The 25,902-nt window shown below is 47.5% G+C and overlaps 2 protein-coding genes across 15 annotated transcripts in view; both read right to left on the bottom strand.

Annotated features, from left to right (window-relative positions):
* LOC114763360 (adhesion G-protein coupled receptor G6-like) overlaps positions 1 to 3,683 on the bottom strand; it is a 28,555-nt gene extending 24,872 nt beyond the window's left edge. For 6 of the 14 annotated variants that reach the window (XM_028952999.1, XM_028952998.1, XM_028952996.1 and 3 more), the window contains exons 1-2: positions 3,060 to 3,680; positions 561 to 649 (exon numbers count right to left, since the gene is read on the bottom strand). In XM_028952999.1, the coding sequence (XP_028808832.1) occupies positions 561 to 649; positions 3,060 to 3,061 (91 nt within the window). In that variant the 5' untranslated portion in view covers positions 3,062 to 3,680. Of the gene's footprint in view, positions 1 to 560; positions 650 to 3,059 lie in introns of all 14 variants that reach the window. The other 8 variants (XM_028953000.1, XM_028953004.1, XM_028953003.1 and 5 more) reach the window with 6 other exon arrangements.
* Positions 3,684 to 4,088: 405 nt separating this feature from the next.
* LOC114803327 (vacuolar protein sorting-associated protein VTA1 homolog) lies at positions 4,089 to 25,499 on the bottom strand. Its single transcript, XM_029002824.1, has 8 exons — positions 25,277 to 25,499; positions 15,520 to 15,614; positions 12,305 to 12,432; positions 10,289 to 10,364; positions 8,983 to 9,094; positions 6,733 to 6,906; positions 5,916 to 5,990; positions 4,089 to 4,702 (listed from the first exon to the last, which is right to left on the bottom strand). The coding sequence occupies exons 1-8, from the start codon at positions 25,365 to 25,367 to the stop codon at positions 4,557 to 4,559; spliced, it is 897 nt and encodes a 298-aa protein (XP_028858657.1). The 5' UTR covers positions 25,368 to 25,499; the 3' UTR covers positions 4,089 to 4,556.
* Positions 25,500 to 25,902: the final 403 nt, after the last annotated feature.

Genomic DNA, 25,902 nt, shown 5'->3' with positions numbered 1-25,902 from the left:
ACACATGTGGAGTTCACTTTCAATCACTTCTGGAGTCAAACTTTTAACTTTTTTTTTTTTCCTGTTATACTTTGTCACTTTATACTTTACTCCACCCATTGGCACACCTTCACCCTACCTGTTACACATATGAATTTGAGTTCTGTACTTAACAAAAAGTGGAGACCTGGCCTTCAGGTCACCGGACCTGAACCCCATCCAGATGGTTTGGGGTGAAGCTGGACCAACAAGTGCTAAACACCTCTGGGAACTCCTTCAAGACTGTTGGAGAAGCATTTCAGGTGACGACCTCTTGAAGCTCATCGAGAGAATGCCAAGAGTGTGCAAAGCGGTAACCAGAGCAAAGAAACTAGAATATAAAACATGTTTTCACTTATTTCACCTTTTTTTGTTAAGTTCATAACTCCACATGTGTTCATTCATAGTTTTGATGCCTTCAGTGAGAATCTACCAACGTAAATGGTCATGAAGATAAAGAAAACACGTTGAATGAGAAGGCGTGTCCAGACTGTACTGTATATATTGTATATATAATAAACATATAGTATGCTGGCTTGTACCTGACTCCTCCAGGCCTGTGAGCAGCAGGGCGACGGGGAGAAAGAGCCGGAACTTCCATCTCAACCATCTGCTTCTGATGTACAACACCCTGCACAACAGAAACGCTGCGTCATTCATGGGCCCGCGTTCAGAGTCCAACGTGAAACGTGTACGTTGCGGGTCGAATGGCCTCTAATTTAACGCAGTATTTGACGCTCAGTAACCGCACGTCCTGGTGCGTTTGTGCGAGTCTGCGCGAGCGAGGGAGGAAGAGAGAGTGACGCAGGGGAACACAATATCTTCATTCATTCTGATGCGTCCGCAACTTTGGAACAATCTGAACGTAGAAATTCTGGCTCTGCGGCGTGGAAACAGCTTTTCTGCTCCTTGCGTTGCCAGTTTGCACTCGTAAATCATTCTCCCACATCATAGGTAATAAATCTGGACGAATGAGACTTGAAAAGGGCCTTGAAAAATGAAAATGTAATGAAGGGAAAGAAAGAGAAGTGCAACGCAAACAATCTCGGGCAAACCATGCCCGGCGTCTCTGTTTGACTGTGACGCCGAGGACTGCGAGACTCCGCCCCGCCACCGACTGCGGTCCCAGGCCGATCCGTGCGGGAAAAGGCCACTTACTTCCCGACGCCGGGCTGCCATTATCGGTTATCTGGCGGCGGAGAAGCAGGCTCGTTCGCGGCAAGATGGCGGCGGCCTGGCGAAACGTGCCTCACGACAGTCATGCCTCGGCGGAAAGAATCCGCGGTAAACTGTCCTCGCTCTCCCGTGAGATATGGCTCCGTGTGCCGGTAAATGATAAACCTAAAAAAGCAGCTCCTTCCACCCCGTTAAATCTGGTTCTGTGTAGAAGATCAGCCGGTGGTGCTGAGGTCTCCATCGTCCATCGGATTCAAGGAAACGGGACGGATAAGTGACGTTTATTGGTATAATGCCGGTCCGCCGATGCCAGGAAAACATTGGGACACGCCTACTCTACGGAGGCTATCTTGAAAAACGTGGAGTCCACCGTCATCATCATAAGCAGGTTCATGAGTGAAGATCTTAACACAGCGACTCTTTCAGGGCCGTTGGAGAGCCAAGAGCGTGAGATGCTGTCGTCACAGAAAAGGATCTTGAGTTTTGGGGGGCCTCAGATACGACACCACACCATGGTAGTAAGTGGGGTCTTCTGGTTCATAGGCGAGTGTGTTACCCCACTAGGTTACTACTACCCAAAAGATCTTGAGTTTTGGGGGGCCTCAGATACGACACCACACCATGGTAGTAAGTGGGGTCTTCTGGTTCATAGGCGAGTGTGTTACCCCACTAGGTTACTACTACCCAAAAGATCTTGAGTTTTGTCAAGCCTCAGATACGACACCAGACAAAACATTTACATTTCCAGCATTTACCAGACGCCCCCTTATCCAGAGCGACTTACAATCAGTAGTTACAGGGACAGTCGCCCCCTGGAGACACTCAGGGTTAAGTGTCTTGCTCAGGGACATGATGGTAGTAAGTGTGGTTTGAACCTGGGTCTTCTGGTTCATAGGCGAGTGTGTTACCCACTAGGTTACTACACCCCAAAAGATCTTTTGAGTTTCGTGGGCCTCAGATACGACACCAGACATTTACGGCACTAACCAGACGCCCTTATCCAGAGCAACTTACAGTCAGTAGTGACAGGGACAGTCCCCCCCTGGAGACACTCAGGGTGACGTGTCCTGCTCAGGGACACGATGGTAGTAAGTGGGGTTCGAACCCGGGTCTTTGTGGTCTCCAGGTTTGAAGGCACCAGGCTACTTCCACTACACAGCTTCACTTTGAAGGTCTCCAGTGAGGTTCTAAAAATGAAATTTTGGAAGCATGAAGGCGTTTCATGTCGCGACGATCCTGTTCTGTTGGCTGAATTAAACCCTCAACCCCCAGACGGAAGACTGGAGGCCCCAACAGATCAGAGTTTGGACGCCTCACGGTCAATTTTTATCCGGAATCGCAGGCCTCGCTGTGCTTCACCGAATAAGTACACGCCTGCTGCAGAAATGAGAACCCCCTCCTCCGAGAAGAGCCGGAGCATTGTTGGAAATGATCTTCACCCCTGGAAGTATGGAAATGATCATGCATATCGGCCTCTCTGCGGGGTCAGCGGCATGAAGAGCCCGATTCATGGACCCCGCAGCTCTTTTCTGCCGGCATTCCCGACAAAAAAAAAAAAAACACTGAACATTCAGGACGGAGTTCCTCACCAGAGCCCTGCAGGTAGAGGGGTTCGGGAGCCCCCAAAACCTGGTGGCCATTCCCTGTGTGGGAATCGCAGACTTTTTTCCGCTTTCAAAGTTGGAGATAAAGAGACAGAGGGGTCTTTCTTAACATGAGCAGCAGCAAGTTCAGAAAGGGGGACGACACCCCCCCCCCCCCCAAAAAAAAAAAAAAAAACGCACTTTCTGGGGTTAAAGTTGAAATATTGCTGCACTTTTAAAACGTTCCATGAGCAGAAGAGTTTTTTTTTTCTTTACTTACACATCGTTTTTACTGCAGCACGTCTCCTCGGAGAACCATTATCTCGTCGCTCGGCGTCCGGGCTGCGCAAAAAAACCCCAAGAACTTCTCCGCCCGACGAACCGCTGAGTAAAACAACAGCGTGAGTGTGAAAAGAAAAACAAAATGTAAAAGTTTTTCTTTGTCTTCGTGTGTAATAATTGTCGGTGGAAGGCGCGTCGCGACTCGACAGAAGATGCTGGATCCGACGGCGGAGCTGCTCCTCGACTCGGCGGCGCGCCACCGCTGCGCGCCCCCGCGGCCGAGCCCCGCCCCCAAACCCCACGGTCCTTCACAATCCACGCGGCAACCGATCTAGAACCACGCAAACCCTGAAAACATTCCTTTAGATCTCTTTCTGGCGGAGCTCCGTGAGGTTCCTCGCCAACATCTCGTCTTAGGTGTGTCCTACAGGGGCAGGCCGGGCTTGATGAGCATCTCGGCAAGGACCAGCCTTCACGCCTGGTGGCTTTATTGTGCCCCCGGCGCCAGGTGATCCTGCGGTTGGGTGAAGGTGAAGGTGGGGAGATTTTCCATGTGCGTTCAGCGAGGAGGAAGGAAAGGATTCAGGCAAATGCAGATGTCCCAGGCAGGCCAGAGATAAGGCTCTCCAAAAAGGTGGGCCTGAAGCATTACCCGAGCTAACCGAACATCTGGAAATGGAGAGAACTCACGTTCTAATTTCATCAAATTCCATTTTCCTGCAAAATGATTTTGTAAAAGGTTGTTTAAAAAAAAAAAAACACTATAATAATACCTCTCAGCATCTGGTCATTTTAATAAATCCCGGCTTTTAACTACCCGCAGCGACCACGGCGAAGCGGGCGAGAGTGTTCCGGAAGGTCAAGTTCATTTAGTTAAATAAACCGAGCATATTTTGAATACCCAAAGCCATCTGTGCAACGTGATTGCGTGATTTTGGCACGTTTGCCATTTCTTTTGATGATAAAGGAAAAATGTAAACATACAACATGGAAGAAAAAGGCACAAAAAGACACACACACACACAAGGCTTGCATTAAAAATGTTCTTTCTGATTTATAAAGTTAAAACCCAACAAATATGACTATAAATAAAAATAAAAAAAATAAAAAATGCATTTTAAATTGCATCATGTCAGACAGACTACAGAAGGAACATTGCATTCGCTTTCATCCAGCACACACGTTGATTTTGCTTTTAATTGTTTTGCACAAAAAAAAAAAATAAAAAAAAAAAAAACCCTCACACCTCTAAAATTTTCCCCCGAAACTTCGTCCGACAAAAGTGATTCCGTTTTCGATTCGACAATCAGAGCACAAAAGAAAAGGATGAGGCGGGGAAACGTGAAGCGGTCGGGAAGAGCCGTGTACGTGAAATTGTAAGTTGTTACTCGGCTAGCTAGCCCTAACGCACGTTCTAGAAAAAAGGAACCGTGTACGGAAGCGGGAACAGACGTCCTTGTTGATTCGGGGTTCTACTCGGCCGAGGGGCTCAGGGTCTCATTCTTTGCCGGTGGTGAGCAGCTTGAGGGCCTTCTGCAGGTTCTGGACGGCGGTGCCGACGTCTTCGTACTGGAGGGCGCTGCCCGCGTACTTGCAGTACTTCTGAGCCCGGGTGAAGTCCTCCGGCGTGAGCCTGACGTCACCTGCGGAGCCCGAGAGAAGAGCATCGGTGACATCGGGACCGTATCGGTGGTTTTCGCGACTCCACCCTATTAGGTCACTGTTTGCCTGAGCCGGAGCCAGAGCGACTCTCCAGTTCCGTCTAATCTTAACAGAAAACACGTTCTGCGTATGTCAACGGAATTTGAGGATCTGTCTAGACCAGCGCCTCCACGTTCATCTCCCTTTGGAGCGAGTAGGTCGAACGAACTATTTCACAGGCCGTGCGCCAAACCGTAAAAGCCCGAATGGATCTGACCAACTGATAAACGCTTCTTAATTGGAAAATAATATTTCATCTCCACCGCTTTTCCAAGACCGCCGTTGTGGCGAGGGAATCGCGCCGAGCCCCTCGCTAGACGGGACACCTCTTTGCCACCGACCAAGTCAAATGACAGGGTTTCGCCACGTTCTCCACACGTACGCTAACTTAAACCAGATGCCACAAGCAAGTTCTGTAGCTGTGGGTTGTGAGAAAAACATAAAACTACCGCAACGGACGCCGTGTTCATTCTGGGTTGGAATATTTTCAGAACGTTTATGCATGCCATCCTGATATGGGAGATCCTGCCTGGGAATAGACCACCCGCATGGTCTGCTTAACTACTTTTCCTCATTCATATAATGCCATTTTGGCATGAAAATAAGATAAATCGAAAAAACCCTTTTTACAAAATATCGTACTTGGCACCATCTACAATAGCGCAGTTTTTTTTGTCTAGAGCGTGAATGTAAAATATTACTTTTTCATTCACATAAAGCCATGTTGGCATGAAAATAAGATAATCGGAAAACCCTTTTTACAAAATATCGTATTTGGCACCATCTGCAATATTGCACTTTTTTTGTCTAGAGCGCGAATGTAAAATGTAACTTTTTCATACGTATACTGAGTAAAGAGTTCGCTCTAACAAGTTAACAGAATGATTCATAATGATGTGAACATACCCACTGCTAATTAATATCTATTTAAGTTGCATTAAAGCGAAACCTCGATTATCTTGCAGAGTTGGAGAGTATTCCAGCTTTGGCCGCAATTTTATTTTTTTTGGGGGGTAAACATCAGGGTTCCATTTTCCCCCCCAGCCCCTCTTTATGCCCCATTTCAGAGCGGAGACATTCCCAGGCCGCATGCATCTCCCTGCATGGGGTTTTGTGGTAACGGGGTGTGTTCTTCTGGGATGGGCGGGGTCTTACCCTCCTGGTTGGCGTTCAGAAGAGACGGGTCCACGGCAGGCATCGCTCTGGGAGCAGGTACCGGTTTACTGTGATCTACAGCGACACAACCCCCCCCCCAAAAAATAAATTAAATAAACACACAGGTTTACCGACGCTACGGTACGTTACGAGTCGGGGGTCTGGAGCCCCTCCTTGAGGATTAGTCATTTCCTCCGCGTCTGGAGGCCAGCTCCGTAAACACAGAGGGATAGCAGGCCGCTTATCAGAGGTGCTCTCTGGTCTTTATGAAGGTAGAGCTGGGAACGCCGGAAACCCGGAGGGGCCACGGAGGAGAAACCCATTTTTAGGAGTTAATGGGTTCACGAGGTTCACAATAACAATCAAACCGCCAAAAAAATCTATTAGACAGCAGACTCTTGTTTTGTGACGGGCTTCTCATTACGACGAGAGCAAGAAGAGCGATTCGGTTCATTTAGATAACATAAGAGTGATAAATACTGTAATTACTTGTTTTGTCACAGCCCACATATGATAAATTCTGTGTTTTAATGTGATGTACTAAATGAAAAATGTTAAAATGGCTCAAGTCTGATTCAATAAATATGTTTGTAAGTTCACAGAGTATCTAATCGTTTTAAATTATTGTGACTAAAATTCAGGCCAAAATGGTCACGATAGTTTTTTAATTTTTTTGCCAAAAATAGCAGCCCAACCTTCAAATATTCTCATTACACACAAAATTACTTTTTAAAATGTTGATCACTGAAATCACAGTATATTAAATGTAGGATAAAATGGAATTTGTCTCCCGGGATCAGGTGGCAACGCGCGGTACCTGCGTGAGGAGGAATCTCCGCGGGGGTGTTGGCCGGAGCGTGAGCGCCAGGCGGAATCTGGATGTTGTTGAAGCCCGAGGGCGGAGCAGAGCCCGGTCCCTGGTCCTTCCCATGGACGGAGGGCTGGGGCTGGACCTGAGAGGACGCCCCGCCTTCCATCCCGAACTCGTCGTCTGCGGGTGAACAAGGGAACAGCAGCGAGTCAAGCTGGGTCCAGCAGGGACCTTCACAGGCTAAAGGCCTAGCGGTTAAGGAAGCGGCCCCGTAATCAGAAGGTTGCTGGTTCGAACCCCGATCCGCCCAGGTGCCACTGAGCAAAGCACCGTCCCCACACGCTGCTCCCCGGGCGCCTGTCATGGCCGCCCACTACTCACCAAGGGTGATGGTTAAATGCAGAGGAGAGATTTCACTGTGTGCACCGTGTGCTGTGCTGCTGTGTATCACATGTGACAATCACTTCACTTTAACACTTTAACACTTTAACTTTAACTAAAATAGGCCGCCCTCTCATATGAAACAAACCAATTCCGTGGCAGACCAGCTTCACGGTGCACCACACCTGGCCAGGGTACGCACATTTTCAGAAATGTGGTTTTTAAATTGCGTTCCAGCGAAGCAGATCGCTAATTATGATGGAGCCGGGACGCCGCTGGAGGAGAAGTGAGTCAGCCTCTCCATGCCCGGACTGCAAGTTGCAGCGCGAGGGGAGGTCGCGCTGGCACGATGCGCTTAAAAGCTCGGCAAATTTGAAGAGTTGCAAAAAAAATAAAATAAAAAAATAATAATAATATATATATATATCTTTTATTTAAAGTTGCACAATAGCATTTTCATTCTGACGTAGGGACGTTGGGAGTAAAATAAATAGATGAAACATGGACGCAATGGCTAAAACGTAGTCCTTTTTTACTGCTTTGATGACTCCCTACAAGTCTATTAATGGACTTTTATCCTGCTCCTTGTTCCTGGACCGCCGTCAAGTGGTCCAAGGAAAGCGACATGGCGGTCTTTCATTCGTTTCATTTAGAAAAGGTGTTCTGTTACAATAAGTACATTATGTCCGCTCGCATCGGCTGAACGTGGGAAAAGGAAAACTGGCACAGAACCCGGCCATTTCGGCATTTGTCTGGGCAGTCTCAGCGCCTCGTTTCCAACAACCCCCGCAAGGTGAAATAACAAGGGTGGGGCGAAGTCATTTCAAAACATATGAAACGCATGACGTTGCCGGTTCGAATCCCGATCTGCCGAGGTGCCACTGAGCAAAGCACCGTCCCCACACGCTGCTCCCCGGGCGCCTGTCATGGCCGCCCACTGCTCACTCAGGGTGATGGGTTAAATGCAGAGGACAAATTTCACTGTGTGCACCGTGTGCTGTGCTGCTGTGTATCACAAGTGACAATCACGTCACTTTATATCGGATTTCAGGCCGACTGCGGTGAAAGTAATGCTGGAACAGTTCTGCTTTTTCCCGTAAAGGACCCCGGAGAGATCGGGCCTGACAGACTTGGCCAAGCTCGCAGATATGACGACAAGATCCCGGTCCTGGCGTGCCGTCACCGGTCCCTCCAATTAGGCACGTCGGGGTTTCATACTTCGGCGAAACGACGCCTGTCCAAGTCGCACGGGGAAACGGGGTGCATTGCGTTTTTTGTGTCAGATGCGTGTCTGCGTCCCCGGGGACGAGCCCGGCGATGACGTGCCGACTTCCGACGTGCCGGGGTCGGGGGTTAACCACAACACGCCCGGCAGATGTTCGGCGCGCGACCCGCGGACTGGAGTGATCTAATCGGAGCGAGGTGCCTGTGCCTGCGTTGCGTCCACTTCTTCTGCTCGTCGCACCCAAGTATATAAAACGTAAACCTGAATTATTATTCATTCCATGCACCGAGAATTAAAAACAACGATGAATCGCTAATATTACAAGTCCACCTGGCTCAGCGAATCACATTGGGACTGAAAGCGCCCCTTCTTTGGAACAAGTGTTGACGAATGGTAGAAAAAGCGATTAAGTTACATGATCAAACGGACGTCTATCGATACGACATCGTCATTAACCGCATCAGCATCGCTTCCCGAACTGCCGCGCCGCCTGGGCCAGCGGTCAACCGCCTTCACATCATTAGAAGGTCCGTAAAGACCCAGCGATGGCAGCAGAGCCGATAAGGGCTCACAATGTGCTAACCTTTGCACGGCGATGCCGGGGCAGCAGGAAGTGGCTTTCAAACTCCAGATATTGTATCAGCACCTACCATACATTTCCCCCTCCATTCCGATCGGGCCGGCCTGAGGCGTTTCGCCGTTCTTCATGCAGTTGTGGATGTAGGTTGCCTTCCACCTCGCGTACTTCCTGTGCTGGACGTTCTAGAGATGAAGATAAGGCGGAGCAATTAACGCGGCCCCCGGCCAACACAAAGGAGAGCAGAGATTAGGGGCTGACAGGCGCCCGCAGCCGAATGGCGAGTCGGCCAGCGACGCATCACGTTCCCAAATATTGACACTGCGGCCCTTCCGCACGCCACGGAAAGTGCTGGAATGACAATAATTATTGCTATGAATCGATTGAAGAGCGATCGGTCATGACTAAAACCGGCCACCAACGCACAGTTAAACTCTTTGACGCGTGTGAAAGAGGCTTTGGCCATTTAAAGATCTCACGTGATGGGACCACCGTATGAGACGTTGGAAATTCCCACTGAGAAAGTAAGCAATTTGCATTCAGTTTTAATTCCTGTGTTAATAATGCAGTATGCCATAAGAATTAGTCACAATTAAGTGCAGCGAGCACCTACAAGAACCTCGCTCCTCAGCCGCAACTCTCCGGCATTTCAGGTCTCGATGAATTGCTGCACAAGACCAAATATTAGCATTGCAATAATCGCTCATCTACAGGACAAGTTAATGGCCGCCGGTGGCCGTGGTGGCACCGAAAAGCACTTGGCGGAATACGACCGTGCGTTTCCTTTCCCCGTCCATTCCATTCATCCTCGCAAGAGAGAGTGCGAGATGAAGGGAAGAAAGAAGAAGTTTAGCGGCTGAAACGTCCCCTTTCTACCAGTAATCCAATATGGCCGGATCCTTTGTGGCGCGTCTTGCTTGTAAGGGGGCTATTCAGTGGGCCCATTGTGGGAAGGCGGAGTGCTAGAAATCTGCCCAATGAGGCGTCTAGAGTAGGGAAATGGCCTCCCCGGAGGGACAGCGGGCGACTCAATGAAACATTGTCCGTTCCGGTGACACGGGTCACTTTTCTCGGCAGAGCAGGAGCCATCTGGGAGGGAGCGAGGGAACGTCGGGGGGCCAGCGTGACGCGCAGTTTCCAGGCAAGCTCTGCCTGTTCCCCCCCCACGTCCACCGCTGAATCGTCCCGCTTTCCCCCGTTCGCCTCCGTGTCACGTCTGCCGGAGGATGAGCACGAGGATCCAATTTCTGGAGGCCCTTTGGAAACGTGCTGCGCCGCAGGACCCAACGTAAACGCTGTCAGATGTGTTACAGAGGGGGGCGGGGGGGACGGGGGACGGGGGTGGGAGAGCCCGGTCCCGAAGGGGCCTGGCGACTTACCTCGTCCGACAGTTCGCCGAACACCGTGAGCACGTCGAACAGCAGGCTGGCCGTGTAGAACGACTTGATCATGTTCCTGCGGGGGGGGGGACACAGCACAAGCGTCACTTCGGGTGGGAGGAGTCCGCCGGGGCGTAAACAGGAGCGCACGTGGACGTGATAAAAGTACCTGAGATCGCGACGGGAGCGAGAAACACGTCGTAAAAAAGCAGACCGCCCCCTGCTGCTCGCGGGAACAGTAATACCCCCCAAAAGCCCCGGCTTTCCGGCGGCCTTAAAGAGGGGGCGACGTGTCACGCGGGACCTCGCCAACCATGAAAGGCCTTTTTTTTCCCCAACAAATATCAAGCGAGAGAAAGTTTCGTGTTCGAGGCGCGGACTCCGCCCTCGACGCTCCGCGGAACGTTCTGTCTGTTTGTACAGGTTTTGTTTCTCGTAAATCGTGGCCGGGCGTGTTGTTTTATCCCCCCCCGCGCAGGCTAGGAACGCTACCTTCGCTTCCCGTAATCGTGAAGTGTGAACAGGGCCTTTGTTTTTCAACTCGGAACGTGGACGAGGTCACTGGAAACATCAATAATCGATCGCACGAAGTTGAAAACTCCTTTTCGCCGCTCAACGTTCCAGTCATTTACATCATTACATTTACGGCATTTACCAGACGCCCTTATCCAGAGCGACTTACAGTCAGTAGTTACAGGGACAGTCCCCCCCTGGAGACACTCAGGGTTAAGTGTCTTGCTCAGGGACATGATGGTAGTAGGTGGGGTTTGAACCCGGGTCCTCTGGTTCATAGTCGAGTGTGTTACCCGCTAGGCTACTACCAGCCCATGGTATTAGCCTACCATGTCGTACCAATACGTGACGTCGTCGTATTCCGGGAAATAAAAGTGGGCCAATAAAACCGCGGGTCAGTGGAGCTGGAACTGGCTAGGTGTGCAGAACACGTCGCACAAACGGAATATTGTGCGCCGAGCAATAAAACGCGCCCGCGAAGGCGGGCTTGAGGCGAACGGCGACTGAAGCGGAGCGAACGGCGGATACTGGCGGTTGGCACGCGTACGGTCAGAACCACGGGGAAGCGGGTCCTCGTTTTCATTAAAGATGCCAATCGTTCAGATGGCGTCAATAATAATAATGTAGTAGAATTATACTACTTTTTTGCATTGTTAAAAAAAACGGTAAAAATCTTTTATTAGAATTGTGATACCGTTGGTTCACTGTATTGGCGTTTTATATAAAATACACATATGCTTTATGGTGGTGGTGCAAATAAGTCCCTTGGCAGGAATTTTTGAAGAAGTCGGACCAGCTGTCTTTCCTGCACGCAAGGACACGAATTCAGGATCAAATAAAAGTCACATGTTGCTTTTTCCTGCCGCTCGGCCAAGGAAACGCTCGGCGCACGAATGCCATTTTGAAAACGCCTGGCCCGTGGTTTTTGTCTACTCACGGAGACCGCGCCATTCCAGAAATCCCTGGAAGACGGCGAGCGCGGGAGGTCCCCGACTCTGGCCGGCTGACGTCGGCGGCCCACAACACTCCCATTATGGCGGCGGGCCGGGTAACACTACACCTGGCTAATCCCTCTCCCGGGCAATACCCTCGCACAGAAAGGCCTTTGTGGCTAATTTTAGCCGCCGCTAGCCGGCCTTCATGTGCGAGGGCAGCTTGCCGATTATTTGGCGTCACGGTTCGGCGAGGGGAGGCGGTGATCGGGCAGGGCTGACGTAGTGGAACCGGCGTGGAAATGTCATTGGCGTTGAAGTCGAGGTTCTGGCTGGACTGAGTCATAAAATTTCGGTTTATATTGAGGTAACACACTGGAAATCGGGGCATAAAAAAAAAGAAAAAAAAAAGACCGTCACATGGTGGCATTTGTTCATTGAAATTCAAACAACAATTTAAGCGCAAAGAAAGCAAAATACCACGAAACATAATCATAATTACCCATAATTACATTAAAGTGAACGACTCGGACGTCTATCAAGGCATTTTCACCGTCAGTCCTCTGCTTACTTGTGGAAGCGCTCCGACCGGTCTTCGTTGTCGGCGTACAGGAACATCTTCAAGGCGTAGTTCTCGATGTGGGCGTTGCCCACGAGCTCCTGCGAGATGGAGTCGTTGTCGCTCAGCTCCTTCTTCATCTGCAAAAGGGGCCGAGGCCGGTGGTAAAAGCAGTTTAAAAAAATTATATTAACTATGCCCAAAAAAAAAAAAAAAAAAAAAAAAACTGCAGAAGCCTCGGAATACAGAATAAATGTGAAATGAATAACAATGCGAGCCGTTAAAATGACGATGAACCGCCGCCGCATGATTTCCACGGTGACCCACCGATTCCCTTCGCCTGCGCTCCGCGGCACCCTTGAGATCGATGGATTTGGGCGCACTGGGTGCCTTCTGAGGGTCGCCCGCATAATCAATAACACCCTGATGTACAGGCTCCAGGCGCTTGTGGATGAGGGTTCTGGTTTCCAGAACCACCACCAAATGAGGAGATACGAAGGCCGTTCTCACGTTCTCATGCCCATAATTGACCTTTGCTCTGCCACTAGGCACCAAGTTACCGGAGGACTGTTTGCGGTGGAAGACACCCAAAAAAAAAAAAAAAAAAAAAAAAAAAACCCTGCACACTCCACCAGTCCACTGCAGCGGAGCGAGGAGCTCTCGGCGAGATGTTCGGGTCTGGTGGGCCGCCTCGGGTTTCCTTGTAAAATCAGTAAAGCAAATAATACTTGGTTACATTTCGGCAGGTGGACCCCGGGGCCGGCTGAATGGGCTCACTGTTCGCATTTTTTAATGAAACCCCGGGCCGTACGCGGCACAGGGCGCCGCTTGTGCTTCAAAAACGCTGCCGAGGTCGAAGGCGAGGACACGGTGAAGCGCCCAAACGCTACGCGGAACAAGGCAGGGATTGCGTAACCCTTAAAGTACAACCAAGTCGTTTTGTTTGGGTCTTCCGACTTTACTCAGGATCGTCTCGATTTGCTTAAGAGAACCTCAGAACACACAATTGGCCATCGACGTGCCGCGGCAGTCTACAACATCGCCATTCTACATGCTCGAGAGACAACACATTTATGGATGCACTATACAGTATCAATATAATCACAATCACAAGTGACAGACAAAAAAAAATTGATGAACGCTTTTTCAAACTTTAAATCTAATTGCGTTACACAGGGCTGTCGCGCAATATTTTACGCCACGGCGTGAGTAAATTACCTGTACATCACGTTCTGAATATTAATTGCATTTTATCTTGGGTAATACGCTATTATTTGATATATTTATTTTCCCTTCCAAATTGCCTTTGAGTGATTTTAACCCATCACCCCCAGTGAGCAGTGGGCAGCGCTGAAAGGCCCCTGGGGCACCTCAGTGGCACCCGCTAGACCAAAGTCAGTGGGCTCTCTAAGGATTACTAGCCACTTTTACTGATATTTAAGGCCTTAATTTAGTAAAAAATCTAATTTAGGACTTTAGGGATCTGCGGAAACCGGGCTAAAACGAACGTCATTTCTGTCATTTGTAAAGGTGGGAAATGCCTTGCATTGTGAATGTTGCACTTACAGAGGTATCATCTTCCTGATTAAAAGTCTGACAACAAAATGAACTTTCTGACGATGTTATTCTGCTCCTTAGTTTCTGAGACAAGTTTTCTGCAATGGCGCATTCAAAAGAAAAACTAAATTGGAGAAGAAGGAACTGCTCTTGTGCGTTCGTCTAGTGCCGTTAATTACGAAGGACGCGGAGCAGACCTATTAAACTCCTACAGAAGCAGAAGCGAGGCAGGTTTAACCCCGACAGGGAGCCGCGGGGGGCAGAGTTCGGGCTGTAATGGTCCAGATGCACTCGTCCACTTGTAGTAATGAACGGCTGTGACGCAACTTTGAGCGTTTCAAAAACGTTTGACCTGAGAGGCACAAAAACTATATGCATGTTAAAAAAAAAAAAAAAAAAAAGTGGTTTTGAAAGAGTTGAAGCTTTCAGCGGCGTTTCTTGCTGATACAGGCGTAAAAGCGACTCGGCACCGAAAGTGCGAAGGTCACGTTAACCCCGACCTGCCCCGTTTCGAAGACCTTTCAGCCGGATGCGCCCGTCGGCTTCCTGTTGCTATGACATTTAATGAATGGCAGGACCGTTACAGTAAAAGCTGGACTCGGGGGTCTCTTGAGTTCCCCTTAATTGGTCTATAAAAATCCGTCGGCATAAACGCGAACTGTAACTCAGTGGCTGCTTCCTGAGAGGCCAAAAAAAGCCTCCATTTCATGGGTTGTGTTCGCCACTTGCACGAATATATTTGTGTAATCTTAAAATTATTAATAGATTTTTTTTTTTTTTTTAAATCAGTCGCTCGGTCCCCCGGACAGATTGTGAATAATGTTTCTTACGCAACAGACGTGCGAGGGGACATTTGTCCGTTTCTAATTCAGAAGAGGGCAGAGACGCACACAAATCGCCCCTCATCTGCAAGTGCAAACATTGGGCAAAGAGGACAAACAAGGGCGCACACACACACACACACACACACACACACACCAGACCTAAAGGCAGAGCAGTTCCTTATGACGTGCAGTTACCGTATTTACTGTAAATCTACAAAAATGAAATAATACTCGCTCACTAAAGTGGCGTACGGGGACGCGTGCAGAACAAAGCGTCCCGCTCCCGTCCTTGCACCCGGCGTGGAGGCCAACACGTCCAGATAAGGGAGTGTTTGGACACGCAGGTCGGACGCTCAATCACCGCTACAGATGTGACACGCGTCCACGCCTGCGCTTGAATCGCCCTTTCAGCCTGAACTCCAACAAAGAGTCCCACGCAGCCGGATCCGGAACCAACAAAAACGCTGAAGGACAACCTATTCAACGATTTGCTTTTAAACTATAAATGATACATTTTCCTTTTCTGGTTGTGGTTGATTGAAACATTTACTACATCAAAATTACTAGAATTTTACTTACTACCATAAATAAAGTAGGCACTTAAAATACAGACTTTGCCACCTTCATGTATGCACAGTACTTGGTTGGGGGTGAAGTTGCGAAGACAAATTCCCACCTTTTCCCCACCATATTCTAACCTGACTGACCACATGATGCAATGATGTAGTCAAACATGCTCCTCTATAGAGGACGCCCATGCTGCCCCTCTATAGAATATCATTATTACACAAACATTTCTATAAAGCCAAGGCCGCGGTGGGAGAAAGAGGAGGTTAGATCTCTCACCGATTCCAACTGATCCATGAGTTTGACAAGGAACTTCCGACATTCCGGGGTCTTGCTGTCCAGTTTCATACCCGTCTGCATGGCGTAAAGCCGACCTGCGAGGGCACATAAACAGAAGAGGGGAAGAAAAGGACCGTTAGAAAAGCAACTGTGAAGCAGGCCAGGAAATGTGCGATCAGATTAGATTATATAAAAAAAAAAAAAAACTTCAGGTTTAAATCAGTTTCGCTGGGCACGGCCATGTTTAAAACATTCCAGCGCACAAATAAATCCTGCCATGTGTATCTGTGCATCAAGGTTCACCAAATGGGCCTTTGAGGGGCCTTTAAGTCACCTAATCAACGCGAGGCAGTGCCGTTCTGACACAACTGAGGGGACGTGAACAGCGGCATGGTGATTTGGGATCTTTCACTTTTTTCCTTCACTGGTGGACAGGCCAGGCAAATACTCGGCAAAAAAAGAATAGAAGTCAAGTGAAGTGAAAGTGAAGTGATTGTCACACGTGATACACAGCAGCACAGCACACAGTGCACACAGTGAAATTTGTCCTCTGCATCTAACCCATCACCCTGAGTGAGCAGTGGGCGGCCATGACAGGCGCCCGGGGAGCAGTGTGTGGGGACGGTGCTTTGCTCAGTGGCACCTCAGTGGCACCTTGGCAGATCGGGATTCGAACCAGCAACCTTCTGATTATGTCCTCAAAAATGATTTGATCCTTTTGAGGTAAAAAGGTAGTGCAAATATTAGCATTGTTACTATTGTCTGGCCGTTAATCGTATCAGCCGCCAAGGAGCTGAACTCGACTCCAATTTCAACCCCTCACAATCCCACAATGCAGCAGTGAGACTTCACGAAATGGGGAAAAAAAAAAAATTCCTGTCGCTCGGACAACACGACAGAACAGTAACGAACGGCTCGGAATTCCCACCTGGCGCCTCAGACGGCTCTTAATTCTGAGACAGGACGACCATTCAAGGCCATTAAGCTGACGGAGCGTTCAGGAAGGGGCGGACAGGCGAGTCGGCGTGGCCCCCGAGCGGACGTCCTTTGCTAATGAAGATCGCACCTTTCACCTCCCACACTTTAACAATCGCATGCAGGCTGATGGCAACGTTCCCAGAGGAAATTAGAAGAAGATCCTGCTTTAAAGCTCACTTAGCCCCGAGTTATCCTCATCAGAACCAGGGTGAGATCTCATGCTGATCCACTTCCAAATGGCCATGTAGAAATAATAAAAAGAAAACATGGCTGAAAATTAAAAAGATTTGATACTGTGAAAGAGAAAATATTGAAAGAATATGTATTTTATTTCAGGAAATAAGCATTTGATAATAATTTGGTCTTTAAGAAGCCCTCCTATGCTCTATGACTCTGACCAAAGAGCTGTCTAAGGACACCAGGGATAAAATTGTAGACCTGCACAAGACTGGGACGGGCTACAGCACAACAGGCAAACAGGTTGGTGAGAAGAAACAACTGTTGGCATAATTATTAGAAAATAGAAGAAACTCAAGATGACCAAACTCAAAGGCCATCTGTATGATACCGATGAGGCAAGGAGAAGGTCTAACGGTCAGGTGAGAATAAAATGTTTTGGTATGAACTCCGGTCGCTGCTTTATGAGGAAAGAGAAGGCTGAGTACAATCCCAAGAACACCATCCCACCCATGAAGCATGGGGCGTAACGTCATGCTCTGTGGGGGGACTACAACTGTACCGTATTAAGGAGAGGATGGACGTTAGAGGTCTGAACCTTCACAGGTCTCACAATTCGACTCGATTATGTTCATCAATGCATCAGAACTTTTCTACATTACTACACATGATGTTTTCACATATGTGGATGCTTTAATTTGCTACAACGAGTAGAAAAAATTAGTGTGTTAAGACTTCACTTCTTAACAACTTGCAAGTTTAGCTCAACGTGATGCACTTGTCGTTTGGCCGGTTGCCAAAAAAATAGGTGTGGTTTCCCCGGTTGATAATGTCGTGTTGTAGATTTCTGGACTCTCAAGAGACTGGTAAGATCAGCTTTTCCTCCATTCCCGCACGAAAATACGCCACGGTGCGCAGCAGACAAAGTTCAACCAGGTGCGAAACTACAGCGTGCTTCTAGTCCACCTTTGTACCTGTCTCCTCTGGAAAGGTAGTGTAGGATTGTGTAAGACTAATAATCGTGTGGTATGTCAAAGGTAGATTTTGTCAAGTGTAGAGCTATCAGTAGAAAAACCCAATAGAAATCCATGGAGGAGCTGGAGATCTGAAGGAGTGGGTCAAAGTCCCTTCTGCAGTGTGAGACAGTGCCTTTTAATGCCGTACAGAACTTGATGAATACTCTACCAAACAACAAAAAAAAAAGCATCAATGGTGCTTTCGCTTTTTATGGCGCAAACACATCCACTTTTGTGCGATTTGCAAATGTCACATGTAGCATTTGTAAGGCGGGGGAACATTTTTGCCTTTCAAATCACTCACCAAAATGATTTTTTAGGCCATTAAGCTGTAAAGCACAATGAGCGGCCAATTACATCTTCCTACGGGATGAGTGAGGCGAGAAACATGCATGGAGGGGCATTTAAAGCTGGTTTAAAGGGTCTAAGAGAGAGAAGATCTGACATCTCGGCAAAAGCAAATCAACTGAAACCTGGAGTGATCCTGACCCTGAGAAGAGTTGTGGAATGTGCACCAATCAATTTAAATATGACGCTATGTGAGAAAGTTGAGAAATGGGGATGTTTGTTACGCTGTGTATATGACAAGTGTCCCAAAGATGGTGGCGGCCTGGGGAGCAACAACAACTTTGGCCACAGGTTCGGGACTGACAAGAGAGGAGGAATGGCCCCGGGGGAAAACAACGCCACTCTCTGCCATATCACCGGCTGCATTCAAATGACAACAGAAAATAAAAGCCCCAAGAGACCTTGGGTTAAGCTAAAGCTAAACAAAATGTTCGTACAAAATGTCCCAAAATTAATCTAGAAATCATTATAACAACAATCTATGAATATTTATTGGTTTTAAGTGTTAACCATTAATCAAAGTATTGTGCTAAGTGTTATACGTACACACCGTTACGAGAAGCATGACTTATTCATATCCAAGCTGATTGGTTGAGCCATGATCCAAGTCATCCCCAATAACTGCAACTTCTTTTCTATAATGAGGCATTTAATAAATAAGACCTTTCACACTACTTTTTCGGATAGTTTGCTACGCTTTCTGTTAAAATGTGCTTGAAAGTAATAATAATCTCAGTTATGTTTTATTGTACAATTAAATTATTGAATTCATTTAACAAATAATAATAATAATAGTCATAATACATTATGCAGATTCATGTAATATCCACCAATAATAGTAATTGAATCAAGTGAGAGTTTTGTGTCATATTTCATTACAAGCAGGGATTCTGCTGAGCGCCTCATCATCATCTCCGTTATGAAGTGAAGCCATCTTTGGAAAAGTACAGTCTTCGTACAGTGTACCGTCTTCGTACAGTGGTCCCAGGCGCAGTTGCTTTAAGACGGGACCACTTCCTCGGCCACTGGGACCAATTTGCTGGGATCTGATGGCCGTCAGAGAAGATCATAGAGGACGGTCACAAAGTGCTCCTTTGTTGACGCCGTGACGCCCATGCTGCTTAACATTCAAATTTTCCCCATATGAAACAATGCAACACTGGAGCCATTCATAATGCACCAGGGAAAATAATAAGGAATAAAAAACAGAATCCGCTGCGCTCGAGGGGGGGAAAAGGGCTTTGGCCACAGGCAAAAACAGATTTTTACAGTGCACAATTGAACGAGGAAATGTGGGGTACAGGCGGAAGTGGGCCAACCAAGAAGAGGGAAAAAAGGAGATTGTACTTCTGTTGTTCTGCTTCGGCCACCGACACCGTAGCGCCTACAGTTCCGGGGATCTTCACGTGGACGAGTAAAGCGGTCATTTTTCTTTCACCACAGACCCTGCACTCTACCCTGGAAGGGCGTCCCTCTCTCTATCACTCACTCCAATTTTTCTTCATTTGTGTGGAGTTTTTCCTTGTGTGCAGAAGGACATTGAGACGTAATGTGATTAAGAAATAAATGCGGTTGTTTAATAGAGTCGAACTCTATTAACAACTGGTGATGGTTGGAAGCCAATTCGGTTGACGGGCAAAAACCAGTGGATTTTGATGGAACAACAACGGCCAGATCTTCAGTCGGGGGCATGGCCGAGGGCTTCACCGGCGTATGCAGGGGGGGATTGTATATTCAGGAATGCCAACCCGCGCTCCGCCTTCGCCACTACAAGGACGGCATTATGCAGCGGCGCCCGAACAGGGAGACTGGACGGCGTCCAGGGAGCGGGAGAGAAGGAACACGTCGAGCGAGGAGGCTTACAGCGTCCTGGCCGTCCCCACGCAGCAGCCAGCACGACCAGGAGTGGCTCCTCAGCCGCTGATGTCAACCAGCAGAGCGTTCTAAAGCCGAGAAGATAAAAGTGACGTGACTGTGAAACATTGCAGAACAGCACACGGTGACACGGTGAAACGTGTCCTCTGTATTTAACCGTCACCCTTGGCGAGCAGTGGGCACCATGACAGGCGGCCGGGGAGCAGCGTGTGGGGACGGTACCTTCATCAAGGGGACCTCGGTGGCACCATGCCTGTTCAGGATTCGAACCGGCAACATCCTGCGAGATCACTTTATATATACATATTATTATGCCGCGGTGTAAAGATTGGACTCGGCAGGGCAACTGAAGCGCTGCATTATGGGATCTGTAGTTTGTGCGTTGTCAGCGCTTCATGCCGCTGGGCCATAATAAGAGATCTACATCACGTGATCTCGCGGGGTGTGACGCGCCTGCAACTAGGCCAACATCTGGACCTCAGAGGGGAATGTCACCCGACGCGACGGGCTGGGGACAGGTAATGTAAGGAGACAGTTTAAAAGCACGTCCTTTCTCCGATTCGACAGACAGAAACACAAGAGGGGGAAAGAAAAGTGCCATTTCGTGTGGCCATCTGCCACAGCTTTTATAGCAGCGCTACAGCTTCAGTTTTTCAGGATAATTGTTTCTTTCATGGCTTCAGAACTGTCTTCTTCTCCCTCTTTTGAAATGCAGAGTGGAAAACTGCACTGGAACTGAAGGTGGAAATTATTGCAAAAGCTCGCAATATTCGATGCACAGAACAAGCAGCGCTGTAATGTATATAGAAACAAAAATATGTAATACTCAATTCTATGGAGTTTCTATCTTGCAGTACAACCAGTAGTTACAGGGACAGTCCCCCCTCTGGAGACACAATGGGGTTAAGTGTCTTGCTCAGGGACACGATGGTGTTAAGTGGGATTTGAACCTGGGTCTTCTTATAGGCGAGTTTGTTACCCGCTAGGCTACTACCACCCATACTCTTGTTGTATTGATCAATTAACATTTAACAGTGAGGCAGTGATGGCCTAGCGGGTACGGAAGCTGACTCGTAACCATCGAGGTGCCACTGAGGTCCCCTTGATGAAGGTACTGTCTCCGCACACTGCTCACTAATGACAAAAAAAAACAAAAAAAAAAACGAAACACTTATCATCCATTCTAATGTCCTGAGGTCTGTTGGTGGTATAAATATTGTAATTATTATTATCTATGAATAACCACATGAGGAGGTAAGGAAATGGCCAAGTCAGCAGATGCCGTTCCAGGACACAACGGTGCAGAACAGACTTGAACTTGAACCCGGGCTGTGCTGTTGCCTCCCTCGGCCCGTCACGTTACCCGGCGAAAGCAGCGTCTACGCTGACCTCCAGTGGCATACCGAATTATTAGTAGTCACCCGGTCCCTCTGAGGACGAGCCAGACTCAGGCCGGGACAGGACAGGACAGAGTACAAAAATAAATACCAATGAGAACAATGCACGCACACGGCCTATACAATCATGATGAAAAGCGACGCTGCAGGACGGATCTGGACGTTAGCCGGCCGCCGCCGGAGGAGCTTACAGCAATCGTTGTCATAGAAACAGGAGACCAATAGTGAAGTTCTCCCCATAATACCTGGAGCCGCCGTGAACGTCCCTAAAACGGGGAAAAAGGAAGCGTGGCCCTTAGCAGCTTGTCTGGCGTACAGAACCCCGCCAAATACCGTTCGTGTCAGTGATCTGTGATGACTTACTTTACTTTACTCTACTTTACTTAGCAGATGCTTTTATCCAAAGCGACTTACAAGAGGAAGACACCAGCTATTCTCGTTCGGTTTCTATAGATTTTGAGCCCTGATAGACTTAATGAGGGACGCCACATGAACGCTGTAACTGGAAGCTATCGGCGTAGCTACGGACCGGCGGTGCGTCGGCTGGCAAATTCAAAAAGCCGAAATACATGACCGAGTGGGACCAGAGATGCAGGGGTAGAGTCACACCAGCCCTGAAGAAGTGAGGTGATCCCTCACTAATATTAAAGGTCCCCTGACATGAAAATGGGACTTAATACGACATTAATACGAGGTCCCCGAGCCTGTCTGTGGTCCTGCAGCGGCTAGAAATGGCGATCGGTGTAAAGAGAGTTTTCGTCATTCTGCTTCACCGTCCAGAGAGCGGTGGCTCATCTGGAATTTGTCCCCTTATGACGTCTCATGCTTTGTCCACCCAGAGAATATCCCGCCCCTCCCCTAAAACCGTCTCCACTGAGCGTCATGGCTGTGAAGCATTGAGGTCGCTTGGTGATTGGACGTAAAATCCGGCTTGCGGGACGCTCACTTTGGGGCAGGAGCGGTTAAGGAAGGTTGTCGGTTCAAATTTCGAGCCACCGCGATGCCACTGAGCAAAGCGCCTGGCATGGTGACGGGTCAAAAGCAGAGGACACATTTTGTTGTGTGAACCGTATGCTGAGCTGCAGTGTCTCATTTTTTTTTTAGTTCAATCACGCGAGACTCTGAAGAACCAGCTGGTTCATTTTATTTTTTCTTTAAAAACGCAGACACAACTTCCTGTCTGCACCAAACATTGTGGTTGGTGGATGGTCTCCTCCTGGTCCCGCCTCTCTCCTCCTCATTAGCATTTAAAGCTACAGACGGTGAGACGGCGCGTCCTGGGAAATCTCACGGTGGGACTGGATCAAAGTGGCTGAAATTCTCCACCAAGAGACTTCAGATACAGAATTAGGGGACCAACTAACTCCGATATAAAAGTGGAAATAAATTATGAGACCTTTAAAACCCACATTTTAAAATGGGTCGTGTTTGTTTGGGTTTAGCGGCAAAAAGCGTTGCTAATAATAATTCCTGAGTTTTCTGATGATAGAGATATGTGCTCAAATCAGAAATGGATTGCATTTTGTCTAGAGGCTCGCTCTCAGATGCCATTTGCAATTTGCAGTGACTTAGAAATGCGCTTGGAAAATTAAGACAGGATATTAAGCACGACAAAAATATTTTTGTTTTCTGTCACCAACAAGCAGAACCACAGAACCACAGGCTCCACAATCAGGGACAGAATAAAATCCCAGTTACGCCCGTCCACAGTGCGGATGTCTCATGATATAAAAACACCCATAAAATAATAATAATAAACAAGTCTAATTATAAATCTTTACAATGATGCTTGAAAATGACATCTTCTTCTTGGAAAATATTGTTCCGATATTGCGCTGTCCGCACTATGTCTGCAAAATAAAAACCAAGGACATTCCTCATTACGGATAAATAGAGAAAGGGAACGTCATTATTTTTTCCAGCAATGTTAAGCGGCACCCACATAAACAATGACGGCTGATGGCAACACACGGGCAACACACACACCCCCCAACCGGACCCTACGGGCGACACACACACACACCCCCACCCCTCACCCGGACCCTACAACTTAATAGTATTTTGGACAACTTAATAGTATTTTTTTAGTGCTGCACGATTAATCTAATCACAATCGTAATCGCGATGTCAGTCTGTGCAATTAAATGAACGCAAAAATCTGCGATTTAAATGTGACGTGTTTGGTCACATGACTTTCGATTCGGTTCAATGGAGACCTCAGATTCATGACTCACAGACATATGGGTACACGTACGTCAACGTTGCCGCCATATTGCGATAGGCTCTGCTGTGGCGTGAAGCATATACATGTCTATGGAGAGAAGTGCATAAAAATGCCTCACTCTTGTGCTGCTTGAGGCTGTACAAACCGCTGTACACTCCAAACCAGATCCCAGGGGAATACATTTCATAGGTAAGGCTGGACAATTGTTTTGAATATATTTGGCCATTATAAAATCCCGTTTTATAAGTCTTAACCTTAGCTAAGCTAGGCTAAGCTAGCGAAGCAATGCATTCCTGTGTTCAAGTCAGCCTACAAACAACGTTTTGGCTAAACGTAGGCATTAACTATTTAGACTGTTCTTAGCTGTTAAGTTAATTTTTTTCAAACTTTGAAGGTTTCCTAAAGAAATTCACCTCAGTTTACAAATCATAACCTTAGCTAAGCTAGCAAAGCTATGCATCCCTGTGTTCAAGTCCGCCTCCAAACAACGTTTTGGTTAAACGTAAGAACTATAATACAGGATTTTATAATGGCCAAATTTAATCAAAACAGTTGTTTAGCCTTACAGTTCGATAGTAATGTTTTTTTAAGTAAAGACTTTTTTGGAATTATTTAATTTAGTAGAATATTGTATTTTGAAAGCACTGGGCATTTCAAGTTGTTATAAGTAGTTTGTATGCTTCACTTTGAAATTGAACATTTCACTATTAGTCATTTGTAAGCGACTTTTCATTGATATAAAAGCAAGTGTCCTTTATCATATCGCAATCACATATCGCAATATTGATCTCAATAATTGCAATATGTCTTTTTCCCCAAATCGTGCAGCCCTAGTATTTTTTAATAAAAAAAAGATTTATATATAATTTCACACACACACACACACAGACACACAAACACACACACACACACACCCCAACAGGACCCTACGGTCGACACACAAAAAACACTCCAACAGGACCCTACAGGCGACACACACACACACACACACAAAACACCCCAACAGGACCCTACAGGCGACACACACACACACTCAAAACACCCCAACAGGACCCTACAGGCGACACACACACACACACACACACAAAACACCCCAACAGGACCCTACAGGCGACACACACACACACACACACACACACAAAACACCCCAACAGGACCCTACAGGCGACACACACACACACTCACACAAAATACCCCAACAGGACGCTACGGGCGACACACACACACACACACACAAACACACAAAACACCCCAACAGGACCCTACGGGCGATACACACACACACACACAACACCCCAACAGGAGCCTACAGGCGACAGTATTCATCGTCATATATTCCATTATTTAACATTGGGGGGTTCAGGTTAATTGGCTGGTTTTAGTCTTGAACTTTTGGACTTCAATTCGGATTAAAACTTTACCGAGTAATAAGAGGGAAAGCTGCAGCTGAGTTTACGGTCAATAAAGTAAAGGGCGTGGACCCAGTTTTCGTAAAATCGCGTAATTTAGCTCGAGTTTAAACCGCCCACATAAGGACACCACCTCATATATACCATATATTACACTATAACTCTGTAACTCTGCAAAAGAGAAGCGTCTCTCAACATGGAAACACTGTATAAAATCGGGGACACGCGAAAAGACCCGTAACATTAAGTCATTGTAAATTATTACGTTTTATTCTCTTGTTTAAATGTTGTTGTAGCACGTTAGCATGCTAGCAGCGGAAAGCGCACACTCACAGTAGTAGGCCACGACCGGGTCCCTCTTCTCGTGTTCCTGGGCCGTTCTCAGGTGGTGCTGGATGGCCTTCAGCTGCGCAGGGGCGGCCATGGCGAACTTGTACTCGGCCTGCGGCTGGAGCTTTCACTGCGGCGGAGGAAACGGGGCTTTTGGTGTCACCATCGGAGCAAAACAAACCCGCGTTGCGCGCCTCTCTTCCGCATTCCCGGGCGCGTCACGTCGCGAGTCGCTCTGGTGACACCTAGAGGCCTGGGGCGGAACAGCAGGACGTTTTCTGTCCCTGGAACGAATGAAGATTTTATTTTTTATTTTTAAGTCATTCATTTTATAATAGATTAATTAAGAGACCTTTTTACAATATTTTTACTATATATATCTAGGCCAGACTTTGGACCTTCAGCTGTATTTTATCTCACACATTCTGAAGCCTTCAAATAATGTTGAAATACTTTATTACATATACAAAACATGTTGTGCATTTTAATGCTCATTCACATTTTGGGCAATTTTCTTTAAAGAATGTTAAATATCATGTTGTACAATGTATTGTATTTTGGATATATTCTAGTTGTAGCTTTTAAACACAGTGTTTAAGATACCTCCCCGGCTCAGGGACGGCACCTAA

Source organism: Denticeps clupeoides, chromosome 14 (genome assembly GCF_900700375.1).
Source record: "Denticeps clupeoides chromosome 14, fDenClu1.1, whole genome shotgun sequence".
In the NCBI taxonomy this organism is placed as follows: domain Eukaryota; kingdom Metazoa; phylum Chordata; class Actinopteri; order Clupeiformes; family Denticipitidae; genus Denticeps; species Denticeps clupeoides.
The sequence above is the reverse complement of the archived record's forward strand: the minus strand, read 5'-3'. Positions and strand labels throughout refer to the sequence as shown.

What these genes read in the sequence shown, in the direction of transcription:
- LOC114803327 (XM_029002824.1), bottom strand. Translation starts at nt 25,367, where the DNA reads ATGGCCGCCCCTGCGCAGCTGAAGGCCATCCAGCACCACCTGAGAACG. An exon ending in CCCGGTCGTGGCCTACTACT is followed by an intron (nt 15,615 to 25,276) that starts GTGAGTGTGCGC and finishes GTGCCCTCGCAG; the next exon opens with GTCGGCTTTACGCCATGCAG. An exon ending in TCGGCGAACTGTCGGACGAG is followed by an intron (nt 9,095 to 10,288) that starts GTAAGTCGCCAG and finishes CTTCATCTCTAG; the next exon opens with AACGTCCAGCACAGGAAGTA.